Here is a 17,883-nt window from a genome sequence, read left to right on the forward strand (position 1 = left end):
GTCACAGTCACACCAAACGTTGGGGCAGTTCATTTAGTGTTTTCTGCAATTACTATTTTCAGCAGAGGTAACGTGAAATCTTTATTCTAGTGTCATCTCTTTCCTGGAATTCTTCCATGAATTCTTTTAGTTCCCAGATCATGTCTGCAGGCAACAGGCAGTGATGGCGGGAGGAGGAGCACAGCAAAGGTGCCTTGGGGCACAACATGCTCTGGTACCCCGAGAGCTGATTCTGAAAGGCTGCAGCAGTGCTTATACGCAGGAAAGCTGCCCCAGCAATTCTGTTCTGCTGGAAGTTGTCTTTCTGAGAAATCCTTCAAAGTCACGTTTGAGGTAGAGCAAGCCTCATCAGGGGCCAGTCACAGCTTGACATCTGCTACCCAGCCGCTCACAGCATCCCCAAAGCCATGGTAACCCATAATTACATATTTATTTGACTAGTTCAGCACACTCCCTATGTCACCAATGCAATTACTTGGCCACTAATATGTCCCATTTCTGCCGTTTTACTTTTTCCTCAAATCACTAATTCAGTCTGTGCAAAAATTAGCTTCCACATGATGACAACTAACGATTATCCAGAGCAAAGATGGCAGTTGTATGATTATTATAGTGAAATGGAGAGCTTGCTCATCACTCCGCTTAATCCAGGGCCAAGGCGTTTAGTGCAGGGCCCTCTGGTGGTACCTTTAGGGAGTCCTGCGGAAACCCCATTCCATCATTTTCGTATTTTTCTAGGTTTTGTCATAACTCGGCTTTGTAATAGATCCATCAGCAATTCAATTTTGAAAGCGATTTTTCCCAATCTAGCTCTTAACCACTACCATTTTCTCTTAATTTTCTATTACACTCTGTGTATGTGTGTGTGTGTGTGTGTGTATCTATTACGTATAAAACACAAATACTGGATTTAGATGTAATTTCAAAGGATTTTTTAAATTTTCTAGAATGATGACTAGTGAAAAATCATGGGAGTTTTACCAAGTAACTGCTGTTAACTACTTCCTGAACTTGACTTTCCTTATCCTATTTCTTTGGTTTTTGGGGTTTTTTTTGTCCAGAGAGGTAATTTCTACCTCTTGGGGAGTATCTGTGCATCCATACTTGCTACTGAGATTTGCTTTCCTACATATGTATTCTCCTAGAGCATCCACATGCTCCGTACACTTGATTATCAGGTACTTTTTTTTTCCAAGCAGCACATATATTTTGTCCATGAGTTTCCCTTCCATGGTCACACACATGGCACAGGGGGGTGAAGTGCATGTACTTCTAACCTGGTTTTCCTCTCAGCTGGGGAATCCTCAATACCAGATGTTAGTCCATATTCTAGAAGAGATGTCTCATTGTGGAGAAAGAATCAAGATGCTCCACGCCAGTGAAGATCCTCTCTAGTTGGCTGTGATGTATTGAGTGTTCCTCCACAGGACCAGGATGAACACTACTCTCCCACACTATGTAATAACAAGCCATACACACAGAGCCCAAAATTCATGTTTCCATGGACAACCCTGCCTTTGCCCCAGAGCAACAAGTTGGCATCACCTATCTGACTTTGGTTGAAATGATGAGTAAAACCCAGATCCAAAACCACCTTGCTCACAGCAGACCTACCGCAAACATTCCGAGTCTTCCCTGTCTTTATGAAGGAACCCATTGATGAGGATCTCATCCATGGATGAGAAGCCACTGTGTCCATGCAGTGACTTCCCCATGAAGCAGGTGGCAGGCCATGGTCTCTCTTTGCAACAGAACAGTTGGCATTTTTCATTTTCATGAGTAACCAGGCCAAGTCCATGAACATCTCACTCCATAAGTGCAACCAGAGAATGGAGTCCAGCCTCCAGGCACCTCTATCCACATGGTGTAGATGCTTCTATTTCAGGATTTAAGGAGAAGAACCCTTTCAAATGTGTGTTTCAGCCTCTGAGCATAAAGCTCAGTGAAAACTCAGTGCTGTTCCCCAGGACAAGGACAGGCAGAATTACCTGAATGTGCTTGAAGCACGTACCCACCTCTCCCAAGGCAGAAAATGCAACTTCCTACAGGTGGAAAGGCAGGAAGTTATAATTAACATCAATCACCATCAAACCATATCCACGCCTTCCTGCACAGCAGGACATCAGCCCAAGCTGGGAAGAGAGGCAGGAGGGGCTACAGCACTTCTCTGGTGTTTCCCAGAGCTCTGCACTGCATGAGACACACGTGCTGAACACTGTGGGCCTATGAGGAAGTTACAGCTCTTTAAGTGGGGAGCAGCACTGTTCCACAACTCTCCCGAAACGTGGACTTGTGCTGCCTCTACTCGTGACAGGAGCTGAACTCACAGTGTGCATGAGCTGCAGTGATGAATGTGAATCTGCCATGATAGTCAGAGCTGCTTTGTGAGTGGTACCAAACAGGAGCTTCTCTGTTGCCTCTCCAGCTGAAAGCCTAAGCTAATTCACTGAGAAAACACAGCGTCATCCTGAACCCATTTGTCCCACTACAGATCTGTAGCATGTGACAGCCCCATTGACTCTGAGAGCTTTTCCTTGAATGAATCTGCTGTCTTAGCTGCAGTACAAATTTGTCCTTTGCTTCTAGTGACAGGGAAAATACTCACCAAATTTTAGACCAGTGTTAGTCATCCTGAAGACAGCTGAGAGGAAGATTACTTAGTTGTAATTGCCTGTTCTAGTCCAATCCTTCCACAGGATGGGGAAGAGCACAGGAGACAGCTGGACATCATTACTAATAGAAAGCAAGAACAGAAAAGGACTTCATAGGCAGCATATTCCCCCTGAAAGGCTCAGGCTGCCTTTCCTTGTTTGTTAGATGTTGCCAGAAGTTGGAGTGTAAAATACACCAAGGCAGTGGCCTTATCTGCTATGGGAAAAGTGGGATCAACATGCATTTCAAAGTTAACAATACACAAGTGTAACTGTAAAGAGAGAGAAAGAAGCAGCTTGGAAGCAACACAAGTGTCTGTAGAACTTGGACAGACACGTTTACATGTCACCTGAAGGACAGTGCTGCAGGAAAAGCTTTGTAGACACCGACCAACTTGACTCGAAGAGCAAACGCTGTGAATGATCAGCATATCAGCAGCACCTTGTCTTTAGCAAACGAAAGCTTTCTGTCAATTATGAAATATTTTGGTATCAAAAATATACTGCACTGTCATTTCAGTCTTTTACCTTCCGTTTATGACTGCACCTTAAACGGGATGTCAGACACAGAAACTATTCTCCCCACACGTACCCACGTGCACCCAACTGCCCGCTTCGCGCAGCTTCCCGACCACCGGATTTCAGCAAGCACCGCAACCCCACGGCAGAGTGAGCACATTTGGCTGACAACAGCACTGCCTTCCACGGATGTCTGATCCATACCAGGTGGCCATCTGGAGCCACCGACCACGTGGGGCCATCTGTGGCAGCGGGAGCACCTTCCTGCTGGCCCGGGCAGCAGCTGCCACAGGCTTGGTATGAACTCTGGCAGCAGAGTGATGTCTGCTGGTACCTGGGCCAGATAACCTTCTTCAAAGGTTGTAAAAGTGGGACTTCCAGAACAAAGATCCTTCAAGGTTTGGCTACACTAAAGGCAGAATCTCAAGGCCCTCTGAAGCAAGCCTTGAAAGCTAACAGAATTTAAAATTTCAGAAAGAACTTAATCAAACGATTACATCAGAATTTTAGAGCCCTCTCAGTGAGTTTTCATCATCTTTGCCTTAATCCAGCCTTGATGTAACACAGCAAAAAAATAAAAGCCACCAAAAGTCATCTGCTGCAATATATATTTTAATTCAAAGTGAATCTTGACAGTAATACACCATAAATTCTTATTTTGACACTCACCAAAATAGTCACCTGGAAAACCCGCTTTTTGTGACAAAGTACAGAAGGCTTGGTCACATTTAAATCACTGAGAACTAGAAAGAAATACTATCGCAAACTGTAAGAGACATTACATCCATAAAAAATTTTCCCAGTCCTCATATTGTAATATTGCACAGTGCAATTGCTACATGGCGAACTAGTGTAGCATAGAAATCCAAAGCAAAAAAAAAAAAAGCCACAAGTCTACAAATTGTTAAACAGTAACAGTTCAACCTTATTAATCAAGTCTCTATCACTGGGTGTTTCTAGAACAAGTCTTCCTACAGCTTGCAGTGTGATTTAACTTTTACTTAACACAAACCAAGTTAATTAGCAGTAAAAACAGAAAATTTAAAAATTAAAACCCCCCCAAAAAAGTTAATACAGTAGCATATTTGACCAATAAAACACCCTGAAGTAAAGTTAAAAACCGAACACAAGAAATTCATATAAAATCTTGCAAATTAAAGTAATATGCAGATATGCAATTCCGTAGTCATGCAGTGTTTTATTTAAAAAAGGCATTTAAACGGCATAATGTATAAATGCTTCTCAGAGGATGACTTTTTTCACAGAAAAGGTCCTCGCCCTGAAAACTTTTTTTTTTTTTTTCTGCAGATGGGCCCTGGACACTTGCAGTGACAAGAGTCCGTTCTCTCAGAGTGTATTGCAGGAGGGGGGAAAAGTTACCTGGTATATTGAATTTAAGATGTGGCAGGATCCCAAATATTTCGTTCTTTGAAATGCAGACGTTTCTAAAGTTACAATACATAGAAAGAGCAGCAGATCTAATTTGGGGCGCATTTACAGCAACTTCTTCCTGCACACGACAGGATACCGTTGTGATATACAGATAATCGTGTCAATTGAACAAGCACATCAGCTTAAAACCTCAAGCACAGTAAAAAGAAAGTACAGTAAATACATCAGACCAATGATGATCCCCATGGCCCCAGAAAAAAAAAAAGCAGTATTTTTTATTTTTTTTTTTTTTTGTCATCGCGATACAAAACTCACGTTCTCCGTTTGCATTGGTGGTTCCTGGTGTGTCCATTGCCTGCAATGGAGGGAGCACCAAAAAAAAAAAACGTCGCTTCCCGACACAGGGGAGGGAACAGAAAACTATCTGCTGGACCACACAGCACAAGTTTGAAGTGGTAAGGTGGACGTCCAATTTGAGCGTTGTCTTGGCTCCCTATGTTTATGCTTTACATACGCGTTGATAAGATTTCAAATTCATCAGGATACTCCCTAGTTTCTAATGTATACTTTATATACACACACTCGTACAAAATGCATAGAGTTGATCACTAAAAACACTGAAACTTGTGGGAAAAGTTAGGTTTCTTAATTTTCAGTGTGATTAAAAATGTACTGCTGGTATTTTCTTTTTTTCTTTGTGATCTAATACTGTTGTATTTTAGTTATTACTTAAAAAATAAATCAAATGTAGGCACATTTATTTCATTCAGACATTCATTAAATAAAACACTGCTTGTGTTAGTGGAGTAAAGAAAAAGATTACCAGTTATTAGCTTATTGTCAGAGTTAAACTCAAATGCTTTGCACTCTCATTCCAGTCAACATTGCAAGGATTGTATTCCAGATTTTGTTTTAAAAAAAGTTAAGTCAAGCCTGCAAGATGCAGCTTCTTAAGTGTCTACACAATGCCAATATGAAAACATAAAAAAATTAAGTTACATCAATACATCCACTTATATGCAGTGATGAGCTCAAAGTTAATGGAGATAAAATACTGATGCAAATAACACACCCCAAAAAAACATATGCAATCATCTTCCATCATTTACAGTATAGTAGTTACGACACTTCAAACATGAAAACAAAATAAAAATTTAAAAATTAAAAAAAAAAAAACCAAACCCCAAACCCGGCTTCTATTTCATGTAATTAGACTTGTACAGAAATTAGAAGGCTAAGAAAGAACTAGTTAATCACCTAATTTCACAGCTATCTGAAGTGGCAATCATTATATAGCAGCTTATCTATGATACATTCAAGATAAATGATACAATTTATTACTTGCCCATAAGCTAAAACACGGCCTCAGCTTAATACCTTCTGTAAATCCCATCTCTACACTACAGTATACTTGAGGTCTATGAAAAAGTAGCTACCTTTTATAGGAAATGGATGATTAAGTCTTTGGTGCCGCAAAAGCAACTTCATTTGAACAAAACAAAACAAAAAAAACCCCAAAAAGACACACTTCCTAAGGGAAAAAAAAAAAAAATAAAATGCAAAAAGCATGTAATTTATGTCCCTGACGGAATGTATTAAATAAGCAAACACCCGCAACAGGCTAAAACAAATACTATCATGTAAAAAGACTAAAATCTCTCCCATGCATAAATGAAAGATTGCACACAAAGAACTCACATCTTTTCAAGCTTCAATAGTAAATATTCTGCTACTAGTTATTAAATACTGCATGGTTTGCTCAAGCTAAGATGAAACCACATCATGGATCAATGAGCACTTGGCTTTTCCTCTCATTAGCTAGTCAGTCATGCCTACCGCACCTCTAAACATTTTATTATATCCAATTAGACAAACACTTTTAAAATAAACTACTTAGGTCGTATTGCAGTTCCATTTACCAGTATAAAATACTGTCTTGTGTGTCACTACTCAATAGCTACTGAATCAACTTTTCTTAAGCACTACTAAAGTCTTGTCTTGAAGCTAGATCATTCTGGGGGGAAAAAAAAGACAGCAAAATTCGGCTACAGCAAAACATGCTGCCTTCTCAGTAAGGAAAACACACCCGATACTAAAATCATACCACACAAAACCCAAAATGAGCATTACGCTATCAAAAAATCAGCAGATCTGAATTTTTTAAGTGCTGCAGTCCTCAACATTTATATATAAGTAATAACATTAACAACCTCAAATATTTAAGGCACTATGTGTGGGAACAGTTTACAATGCAGCTGAGATTATTAGGACGACAACATTTAAGAGCAATGTTTAGGCTTTTTTCTTTGCCCATGCAAAAGACACATGCAATGTGAAGAAGAACAACAGCTCAACTTTTAGATAAGTGACTCAACATTTAAACACCAAGATACGCAATACAAACAAGTTACTCCTACACTGTACTGCTGACACATGTGCATCTGTTGCTCTAGAGTTCTGTACACTGAATGGCTTCCCAAATGTAGACGTGTCTTGCACTAGTTAGAAGGCAATTTTATAAAAAATAGCAGGAGCAAAACCAGATTTCTGCTCCCATAAGTCACCTGTCTAAAGTTACTATATAAGAAGATAACATGACCAAAGACAAGTTATACCAAATGTGCAAAACACATTAAAAGTGAGTTGTTTTTTTTTTAAAGCTCAGAGTTGTTTAAATTGCACCCAAGTCTACATGATTCAAAAAAATAATTTTCCTGTTGTGCCATGGCTAATATTTAATAAATACCATGTTTCTTCTTAAATCGAACTTCTGTTATCATTGAGCTTCCTCAATATACCGTGTCTGAGTTCTCACAGAAACGGATACTGGCTGAGTTTTGTTGGGCTCAGTGGGAATCCCGTGTAAGCGGGCGACGCTGCAATGTACGAATGCGGTGGGAAAATCGGCTTGTACTGAGTCTGGTGGATGGTTGGGGAAGGCAAGAGGCGAGGGTTTATGCCAACTGGGACCTGGTGGACTATACCACTGGGATGGGTGATGCTGTACGTCGGGTGCTGTAACAAAGGTCTTGAGGTACACGGCGAGGCGAGGAGGTGGGCGACGGGAGCGGCGGTGCTGAGGGGCGCTGACGACGGGTAGGGAAGGAGAGCAGGCTGTGCTCCGAGGTGGGTGCTTCCAGAGAGATGGGCGTGCACAGTAGTGTGATTGGGGCTTCCTTGGGGGAGGGAGAAAGCGTGGCCAGCGACGGTGGCCGGGATGTAAGCCTGCTGCCTCCGGTGAGCGTAGTTCCCGTTCCACTCCTGCGGCCCAGATCCGAAGTGCTGAACCTGTCCACACACAGAGACGGGGGCAGGGTCTTAACGTTTCTGAGCACAAAGGGGGTTTGAAAAATGGAATAATGCACTAAAACTAGTCAACTTAAAATCAAGAGAAATATAGAGACGGGAATAATTAAATGCTTATATTAAAAAAAAAATAAATATTGGCTATTTCGGTAGTAGCACAGACAGGAAATCTGACAATAAGAGATGGAAAACAGAACACAAGTTATTTTAATGCTCTTGCAAAAAAATAATAAAAAAAAAAAAGATAAAATGCCATGCTGGGCTGTTTTAACAGAAATACCATGTATCACATGAGCAAGGTGCTTATTCCACTCAGCACTGGCTTGGCATCAATTGGAAGTGCTGCATTCAGTTTGGGCACCATAATGAGGCACAAAGAGGACAAATAGGAGAGAAATTTTAGAGGAGAGCAGAAAAAATAATAAACGGATTGAAAATATCTGAGACAACTAGGCAAACAGAAGTCTAGGGCTATGATCACAGGAAGATGTGGCAATCATTAACAGAGAAAAGACTAAAAATCAATTACTCTCATTAAATGATGCAGACTTCAAACTGCACAGGGCATCTACTAAAGAAGGAAGGATCAGCATAAATTTTTGTAATGAAAACAACATTCTACACTTTCCGCCAAGAGGCTGAGGAGTTGCAGACATTGAAGAGATTAAAAATTAATACTATGCTGATCATATTAAGGTTTGCTTAGAATTAATTAAACCAATCCTTTTGCATAATCATGCAGAAGGGGGAGACTGTGTCACCCACCCAAACGTTTCTTTCAATCCACACTATTCAAGTCATTATTGCTAAATCCCCTTATCTACGTATTGCATGCTTGCATTTAGTATTTAACTTACAATATTCACAGTTATTCTGCAAGACTTACACAAACAGGTACTGCTCTTAGTTTAATGTACCTAACTAAATGTATCTAACTAAAACCTCAAGGCAGCTACAGTTCAAAATCAACTAATTAAAAGGCTTAAACTTGATGTCATGTGTCAACTTCAGTTCTCAGCCACAGCAGACATATTTATTGTGTGGTTGGGTAACGATAAAAGTAACTTTTAAGTTAACTTTGGGTATCTTCTAACATTGGATTGAACTACATTCACAACCTCATCTCTCCCCAGTTTCGCTACCTGGTAAGGTAGCAAAGGTAAGAAATGGTTGAGTTTGTTAAGCTCTCTCTCTCATATCTGGATACTCAAACTACAAGCATTTTCTCCACACTACTACCAGAACAAGACTGAGATACAGCTGTAGATTTTAACTGCACACTAGGAGCATTTTAGCATTTGGAGGTAGGAATAAAAATGCTAACATATTTTTCTGTTTGTCTCATGCTTTGATTTTGTGTAAACATTGACAATTTTGCCAGTGTGGCTTTTCTATTATTTCTGAAAATAAAGTCAGCTGTTTTAAGAAAATGACCAAAAGTGAAAGATACTTATGACTTGCCCACTAAGTTGAAATCCACTTTTCAAGATTTGAACACTTCTTTAATGAAGCTGCTGAAAACCTGCAATTGCCATTGACAGCAATTGAAATTGTCAGCATTCAGCCCATTTCAAGACAGAAAAAGTACCTTTTTAGGTGTAAGTACACATACCTGACTGAAGTTTACATGTTGCTGATGGAATGCTGATTTTTGCTGACGGTTTCCTACAACAGAAGACTGGTTTATTCTTCCCAGGACAGACCGACCCTTTCTCAGTGGCTGGCACGTAGCATCTTCCAAGATACAAATAAACAACGTTATGTTTTTGTTGTAACTTTTCTCTTCTGACAAAAGTTAGGCAAAGTTTCATTTGCTTCAGCATATAGGGAGAAACAATAATACAGTACACTAATTAAAGTCAAAACCCAGCAGTATTTAGAAGTGTTTACTATGGATTAGCAGATACATGAATAAGTCAAAATCTTCAGATATCCAGTTATTGAATAAACACTCAAATTTCTATTCTTATCTACTGGCATAGAAAGAAAAAGACACCTGAACCAACTTACCTGTATTCACCATCTGTTCATCAAGATGTAACCTGTTTTCAAGTCTCATTGGTGGTACCACTACTGTGCAAACAGTTGATTTGGTTTCAGGATTAACTGAGGCTCTTGCTTCCTTATTTTTATTATTATTGGCTACAAAGCCATTTTCCACAAATGGGCTGTCATGTCCTGAAGAGTCTGAAGTTGGGGAACCATCCACTGTATCACATCCACTTTCCTGTTCATCATCTGACATACTGTCAAAAAATAACAGTATTGCAATAAAACAAATTTATTTTTTGTATAGATACATTTTCTTAAATTAACACATAAAATTTACGAAGTGAAACTACTCAAAGGTGGATAAAAATAATGCATATTTATTATACAAGCACATATATTCAAACTCATTCTATCCATATATTGCAAGGCTCAGAGGAAGGAGGTAACTTCTCCATAAAGACTTAGACGTGTAACCCAATTTGCACCCACTTTGTAATTTATGTTTTAAATAATTCTGTTCTTATAAACCATCTGAAATTTACACTTTACAGTCAAATAAAAAGTTGGAGAAGATTATTTTATTTCTTCCTGAATGATAACACAAATGTCTCCTGATGGCTATTACAGTAGCAAATGAGAACGGAACACACTGATCCAATTTCCCTCTAGAAATCAGCCACATCCTGGAAAAGCCATCCCTGGGGCCCGTGAGAGTCACGATGGGACAGAGAACGCTGAGGAAGCATCTGCAAAGTGACAGGCAGCTCCCTCTCCTCTGCATGTCAACCACCAGCTGGCACACGAGACCTTATCTACTGAAGAATTAGGTCTCTGAAGCTCCTCCAGAGCACTGCCCATGCCTGAGAGACAGATTCTGTTTCACAGATCCAGTTTAAGGCGACAAACGCAACCCTCTGTTTACAGAGTGGCTGTTTTGGCACCTGCGGTCTGTGAAATCCATGTGGGTCAAGTGGTGCAAACTCATTTATTCAACCACTGCTTTTACCAAAGCAGCTGGAAGGGGAACAAGGTGGAGAAACCGACTCATAATAATGGCCTTTGCTAACATTTATTGAAGCTCCATGCTTGCAGCAGAAGAAGAAAGGTGGCAAATGTGAGTTGCCAGAAGCAAGACCACGGTTCAGTCAGTGGAGCCAGAACCAAACACCTTTTAGGGAGCAAGAACGGAACACCCCAGGAAAGGAAACTCATTTACAATGAGGTATATTGTCAGAAGAGATATTAACCTCCTTTATTATTTATTTATTGCACAAGCAAAAGGTACATCACGGGGGCATCACTAACAACAACAACAAAAGAAATTTAAGAGGTTCTCAATTGGGACTGTGCCAGGTTCATACATAGATAGATAGATAGATAGATAGATATATTATATAGATAGCAAGAGACACCCTTCACTTAACAGAGCTAAAATGAATGATATGGGGTGATGAATAAGCAAGTGTAGACGCTAACAAATTTCCTGGTTCAAGGACAAGCATGAGAATTGAGAATTTCCATAAACTAGAAAAGCATGAAAACCTCAGGTTATATTAAACATTGGTGGAATAAATGCTTAACTTAAAACATGCAAGAAACAGCAGTGAATTCACTAACACCTGAACATACAGTCAAGTCCTTTAGGGATTTTACAGCTAATGTAACGTGTCTTTATTGCATGTTGTTTAAAATAAGACAATCTAAATAAAACCATTTATAAAAATTAATTTTTTTGTGAAAAGTACTTTGACACTATGAGCGGCAGCACAAAAACCTGAAGACTCAGCCAGCAGAGCTAGGTAAATCTAAGTATTTTTTTTTTTAAGCAGCATCTAGTAATACTGTGACAACTACTGAGCAATTAATTCTATTTCTATGTTATTATTTTTAAGTTCCTAATTATATGACTTATATTAAGTCGAATGCTAACGAAACCAGAATCCAACACACTCCTCTGCTACTGACAGAAAGTTGAATTACAGAGGGGAATTTAATTACAGCTCAGTTCCTTGCAATTCAAAGAAAATACTGCAAAAGCAAGTAAGTCTTTTTAAAAACTTACCTGAAGTTTTGAATGTTTTGATATTAAAGAATATCAAAGGACTGACAACAGTCCTGACACCTCCCAGTATAACACATCTTGTTATCTAAATCTTTACTAAAATTTAACTATTTAAATGGAAATTCTTCAAATGCTTCTAGTTATTTTCTTCTTTTACAGTCAGATATGACAAAAGCTTAAAAAACTAGGACCAGGGAAGTATAACTGATCTAGTCCATCTGTTTAACTCTGGCAAATTTTTAACCCCCCCTTTTTTTTTCTTGAGGGGAGAGGATTGTATTTACATAAAGAGAAAGACATATATAAATCATCCATTACAAGCATCATGAAGTCAGGCTGTAGAAACTTTAAAAGACATAAAACTGCCTGTATAGACTAGCAGTTCCATCTCCTTATCAATACACACTGTGATAAAATCTTCAATTATTTTAAACAAACTTTTTTTCAGTAAGATCCTAATAAAATTCATTTTGCACAGTGAAACTGCTCTGAGTTTGAATCACTCTTTTCAGTATAGAAGGCTACTCTACCAAAAATAGGAAGTGAATAAAAATAAGAATAAAAATAAAAGAATTGGTCACGCTTATGGCAGCCAGGGGTTGCCTGAAAAAAATTAATTGTATCTCTAGGTCACAGAATTTCTATGGGACATTGGGTGAATCATATTAAACCAAACTTTTCACCCACACCAGCAACTACATATCCCAAATATTTCTTGGTCAACAAACTCCTATCTAGGAATCTAATTGGTAGACGCGGCACAAGTAGGAACAACTGATATTTCAAGATATTCGCACCAGAAGGGCAGGGACTGAAATAAGAGGAGCAGCCACCTGCAGGTGCCCCAGCCAGAGCATCCCAAGTGACTGGGAATTTCTGATTGTCTCACAAGTCCATGTTTTATAAGTGTCACACAGATAGATCTGTTAGTTTCAAGACCTCAGTTATCAACACCATAAAATAGTTCAGATTAACAGTGAATGGTTTTATAAAAGGAGATTTTTGAATGTTGCATAAAAATGGAGTCTTAAGCTAGACATGAGGCAGTGAACATAAAAACATTTAAAAGCTGCTCATATGAACAGTGTTCACATAAGTGAGGCTTATGTTTGGTAGAAGAAAAAAGGCATCAATGTCATTAAAGATTACAAGATACACAATGGGGGAACAAGAGGCTGCAAAAATTGAAGACAATCTCGTAACTTCCAGTCTGTCACATCTTACTTTGGCTGACCTAAATTTGCAAGCCTAGAAGATTTTTATTCTAAAGGAAGTTGCATGCAACATGTTTATATTTTCTGTGTTAACACCATTCATTCAGTACTCTGAAAACTTCCAGTGTAGCAACACAGATCTGTTAGGAATGACAAAAGAACAGTCTATGCTATGCAACTGCAGGCCAGTAAATTAATTTTTAAATAGGTCATTTAGCCTCACCAGACGGCAACATAAAAACTTCTGCATTTTTTTTTTAGTATAAACTGAGTCTGCTGCACACTTCTTTTTATTGGAAGGAGCACAACTTTTTACCTGTTGGATCTCTTGCAAGGAGATGGACTGGACTGTTCGGAGGAACTGGTGCTCAGGGTGCTGTCGGGACTGCTGAGGGAACACACACGGTCGATGTTCAGGGTGTTCTGGCAGGCTTCACACTCCAGGCTACCTTTACACCTGCCACACAAAACCAAAAAGTTAGCCAAAGTACCAGCTCTCATTCACCACTGACTTAGGTGTCCAGTATTAGAAAAGGTCTCTTAAATGTAAAATAATATCCAATTCCTTGCTTCTTTTACATCCGAACCAATTTTAAACCTTTTCGGCATTCTTTTGAAATCCTAGACTCAACAGGCATTTTTTCAAACCCACTAAATAAATAATTGTTTTACTTAATCAACACTAAAACAAGTAGATAAAAAATTTTACTACAGCGGTTCAGAGCCATGAAACCTTTGACAAAGCTGAGATTTCAAATACAAGCCCTTCCAGTTCTGAATCATTACAAGTAAAAATGAAGTCAAACATTAAATGTCTAAGCCCTGATTTAAAATGATGCATGTTTCTGTGATGGCTCTGCAAAATAAAACCCCACTGGGGGACCATATCCAGCACCTGCTTTTCTACTCAAAGGCACACCTTTTCATACTGTTAGAGAAGTATTTTGTACCCATATATATTTTCTACATACATATGCATGTAACATTATCTACTGGATAATGGAGAAAACATTCTCTTGTGCATCCAGCACGCTGAAGTAAAAGAATTCTTTACTCCCTAAAACTCAAAAAGGGTCTTAAGAGAGTTTTTATACCCTTTTTATATCTACTAGTATATCTACTACAATGATAACATTGATTATGCAAAGCCAGAAGACTAATCTTCAACAAATAAATAGGGTATGGCATTATTAAGAAAAAAAAAAGTATGCTGGACCTAAAAGTACCATGGTTTGAAAAAATGGCTAATGCACATGGATTAACGAGGTAGAGTTTTGACAGTGTTGTTCACCTTCAAATAATATAGGGCTGCAGAGCTAACCTCTTCCTGAAATTTGATTTAAAAAGCATTCTTTGTCTTTTTTTAAACTCAGATCCATTAAACACAGCAGCTGCGCTAAGACAGCAATATTTAAGCGAACCCTGTAAAATAAATAAAACCAAATAATAAAAATAGTACAAATAAGCACTGGTTCTTACTCCCTCAGCGAATGTGTTCGTCCTATGTCATCCTCATCTGTGTCACTGCTGATGGTGATCACGCTGACGGCGGGGCTGGGGGAGCCGGATATGAACAGAGCCTGGCGCTGGGTGGTTCGGAGAGACGGATCAGGATCCAGCCTGACCGAGGCTTCACAGCAGGTACCTTCCTGTCCTTCTGAGTTAAGATTGTCCTGTGCTTCTATACAACTTATTCTCTTCACAGCCTTCAGGTTAAGTATCTTTGGAGATATAAAGGCTGAATTTTGGATGTTGGTGTTTTGTAACGCGTTGCTCCTGTGAAGGAAACCCATCATTTGGCATTTAGTGAATCTCTACCAGCAGAGCTGAAAACTGTACTATTTTCAACAAAACAAAAGCAAACAATGTAGGCTAAACAACCAATTTTCTAAACTAATACAAAGAAAAATGCAGAAAAGTAAACACAGTCATAAATACTTGGCATAGGTGATTTCAGATATTAGCAAGAAAGATCCAAACTATGTAATACCTAAGACTGAAATTTATGACATTGAATGCAGTATACTGAAAATCCCATTTTCTCATAGGGGAAACAAAGAAACAAAAATTCCCATTCAGGTGAAAAACAAGCAAACAAATCCTGAGATTCTCCCTGAAAACCGAAGCTGGTGGCCTCCAGAAGAACTCCTTCCTTAATACAGGAATGCTGACATTGTCCCTGTAACACGTGCTTTCCCCTTTATTGAGCATCCCACACCTTTGCCAATACTTTGCATGGAAGTGGGGCATATTTTCTTTAGCAAGCAGCTGAAGCATTTTTGGCTACCGGTAAAAGAAAGACTGTTGTTAAGATGACTGCAAGGCAAACTGCAACCCTGTACAGTATGTCTTTATTGGCAGTTCACTAAACATGATATATCCTCACACACATAAACTTAGGAATATCCCACTAGAGCTACCTCAATATATCCTTATACCTCCCCAAAGCCTGTAAAGACAACTTTCTATCATGACAAGCACATACTAATGAAAAGGAATTAAAACATCTTACCACTGCAAGTATTTTTCCATCTACTCTATTACCAAAATAACATTGAAAACTTATGGCAGAAAGGATACATTTTCCCAAAAGACTGTTTAAGGGCAATTGTCTCCAACAAACATGCCACTTTTACAGGTTATTCCCCTGACCACAAAACAGCAACAACAGGTACACTGCCTTTGAGTGTCAGAAATATTTTACCAACCTGTTCTGACACAGTTTGTTCCTCTTGGTAGCTGCAGGCTGAGGCCAGACAACGTGTGCAATGCCCACACTAATTGGCTGAGGGGCAGACAAGGTTATCTGATGTGTTAAAAGAGGCTGTGGTATCACTGAGTTGTAATGAGTGCCCTGGGTAATCATCTTCCTGAGGAAAAGGAAAGGCAGTTTTATATTGCAAGTCATTTGCATCAGCATCCATAGTTCTTGGCAAATCAAAGCCATTAAGGTATTGCACAAAAATACAGGGACTTACCCCCAGTCTCCAAGCCTCTGTGGGCCAGCCACAGGATCAGAGGCCAGAGATGTTGCAGGAGCTGCCACTGGTGCCACCTGCTGCCATGCAGGAACCAGGATTTGCTGAGTCTGATTCGACCACGTCTGTTGTGAAGCAGAGATGATTTTATGACACAGGGAACGACTGAACTTACGTTCACTGCTTGTAGTTCAGCACAGAAGAGGGACCACAACAGAGCTCTACATTTAAAAACATTTACTAACTAATAATAAAATAAGTAGTATTTTTTCCTTTAGAGTGAGCCAACCTGAGAAAGGATTCCTGCTCGAATCTGTAGTGGCTGAATTGCGTGGGCTTGGGTCACCAATGGAACTGCATTATCCACCCTCAGGGAAAAACTGGTGGGTTTGCTGTGGTTTGTAGGAATTCCTATCAGGGAGAAAAACATATACCCAAGCTTTAAGCAAACACCAGTCTTGCATATATTTTCTGAGCAAAATGCAAACGTAGAGGAAAATTTTAAAACATTTCACGATTTTTTTATATGTTTATGATCTAATTCCATCATTTAGACTTTCAAGCCAAACAAGTCAACACCTGAAAGATTTTTGTACCATAACTTATTTGCACAAATATTTGATGCTGTAATTTCCAGAAAGAACTGCCAATAGCTACTATTTGGAAAGAGCCTACTAGAAAGAGGAATGACTTTGGCAGAAAGTTCTGCAAAGCTAAGCATTTACTCTTTATCACAAACTACATTAAAATATTTCAAAGGAAGCAGAAAAAAAGTAAGCAGAACTGAATTTCAAAGCTTCTCACAACTGACTCCTGCACATCTCATGCTCTGTATTTCCAGTAGGCTGAAACCCATTCCTCTTAGCTTTTATAGCTGACAATGCCACATGTATAATGCCCCTCTCTGCTACCATCTCTTTTGTGGGAAACAATGTAAAATTTTCTGTGTATCTCATCAAATATTTGCAGTAGAATCCATAATCCTATTCCTCCTTTCATCAAAATAATGTAAACCATAGCACTGTTAGAATATTATCAAAAGAGCATAATTCAAAAAAGATGCATCTCATGCCCTGTATAGATTTCATTATTGTCACAAGAAAGTAACAGACATATAGCAGTGCTGAAATGTTTACTACTTATAACATTTGTTTACATAATAATGTCAAACTAAAATGAAAGAGAAATTTTTCTCAATAGATACTGCAACAGAGCAACTATGATAGAAGACAATACTGGCCAAGAAAAGATATACCTGATCTCATCTTCTAACTGCACTTCATGCCTTGTGCTTCAGTTAAAGATTAAGCAGTGAGTGTTCAGAGGTAACTACTAAAGAACTACTAAACTAAAGTTTAAAAGTGTTTTGGTTGTTTTTTTTTTTTTATTCTTTACCGTAAAAGATGAAAGAAAATCTTCATCTGATGTAATTCTCATGTCGTAACACAATACTAAGTTATAACCATGCACTTTAAAGCTTTTAGTTTTGAAATGCAGTTGACTGATTTTTTTTCCCCACAGCCATCTAGAAGAGCAACATCTTAGCTCTGACAGAAGTAGCAAGTTTTAGCACTTCAGATATTCCATAGAGCAGCCAAGCTGGGAAACATTGAAGCAGTGCCAGATACCATTAATATCCCCTTTTCATCCGTGCCAACAACTCAACTCAGCACCTATGTGATGAAAACAATATATTCCCTTCATTTCAGCTGCAGCAGAATTTAAATTTGGAAATCTATCATCATATTAAAAATATGGAATTTAAATTT

General features: G+C 38.9%; 1 protein-coding gene across 4 annotated transcripts in view; it reads right to left on the reverse strand.

Moving 5' to 3' along the window:
- Positions 1-3,761: 3,761 nt before the first annotated feature.
- Positions 3,762-17,883, reverse strand: part of HIPK3 (homeodomain interacting protein kinase 3) — a 98,158-nt gene continuing 84,036 nt past the window's right edge. For all 4 annotated transcript variants that reach the window (XM_017825005.1, XM_017825003.1, XM_017825004.1 and 1 more), the window contains exons 9-16: positions 16,404-16,525; positions 16,115-16,239; positions 15,845-16,006; positions 14,616-14,912; positions 13,453-13,593; positions 9,879-10,114; positions 9,481-9,602; positions 3,762-7,850 (exon numbers count right to left, since the gene is read on the reverse strand). In XM_017825005.1, coding sequence (XP_017680494.1) covers positions 7,374-7,850; positions 9,481-9,602; positions 9,879-10,114; positions 13,453-13,593; positions 14,616-14,912; positions 15,845-16,006; positions 16,115-16,239; positions 16,404-16,525 — 1,682 coding nt within the window. In that variant the 3' untranslated portion in view covers positions 3,762-7,373. The remainder of the gene's footprint in view (positions 7,851-9,480; positions 9,603-9,878; positions 10,115-13,452; positions 13,594-14,615; positions 14,913-15,844; positions 16,007-16,114; positions 16,240-16,403; positions 16,526-17,883) is intronic.

The sequence above is a fragment of the Lepidothrix coronata genome, unplaced genomic scaffold (genome assembly GCF_001604755.1).
Source record: "Lepidothrix coronata isolate B3197 unplaced genomic scaffold, Lepidothrix_coronata-1.0 Scaffold115, whole genome shotgun sequence".
Lineage (NCBI taxonomy): Eukaryota > Metazoa > Chordata > Aves > Passeriformes > Pipridae > Lepidothrix > Lepidothrix coronata.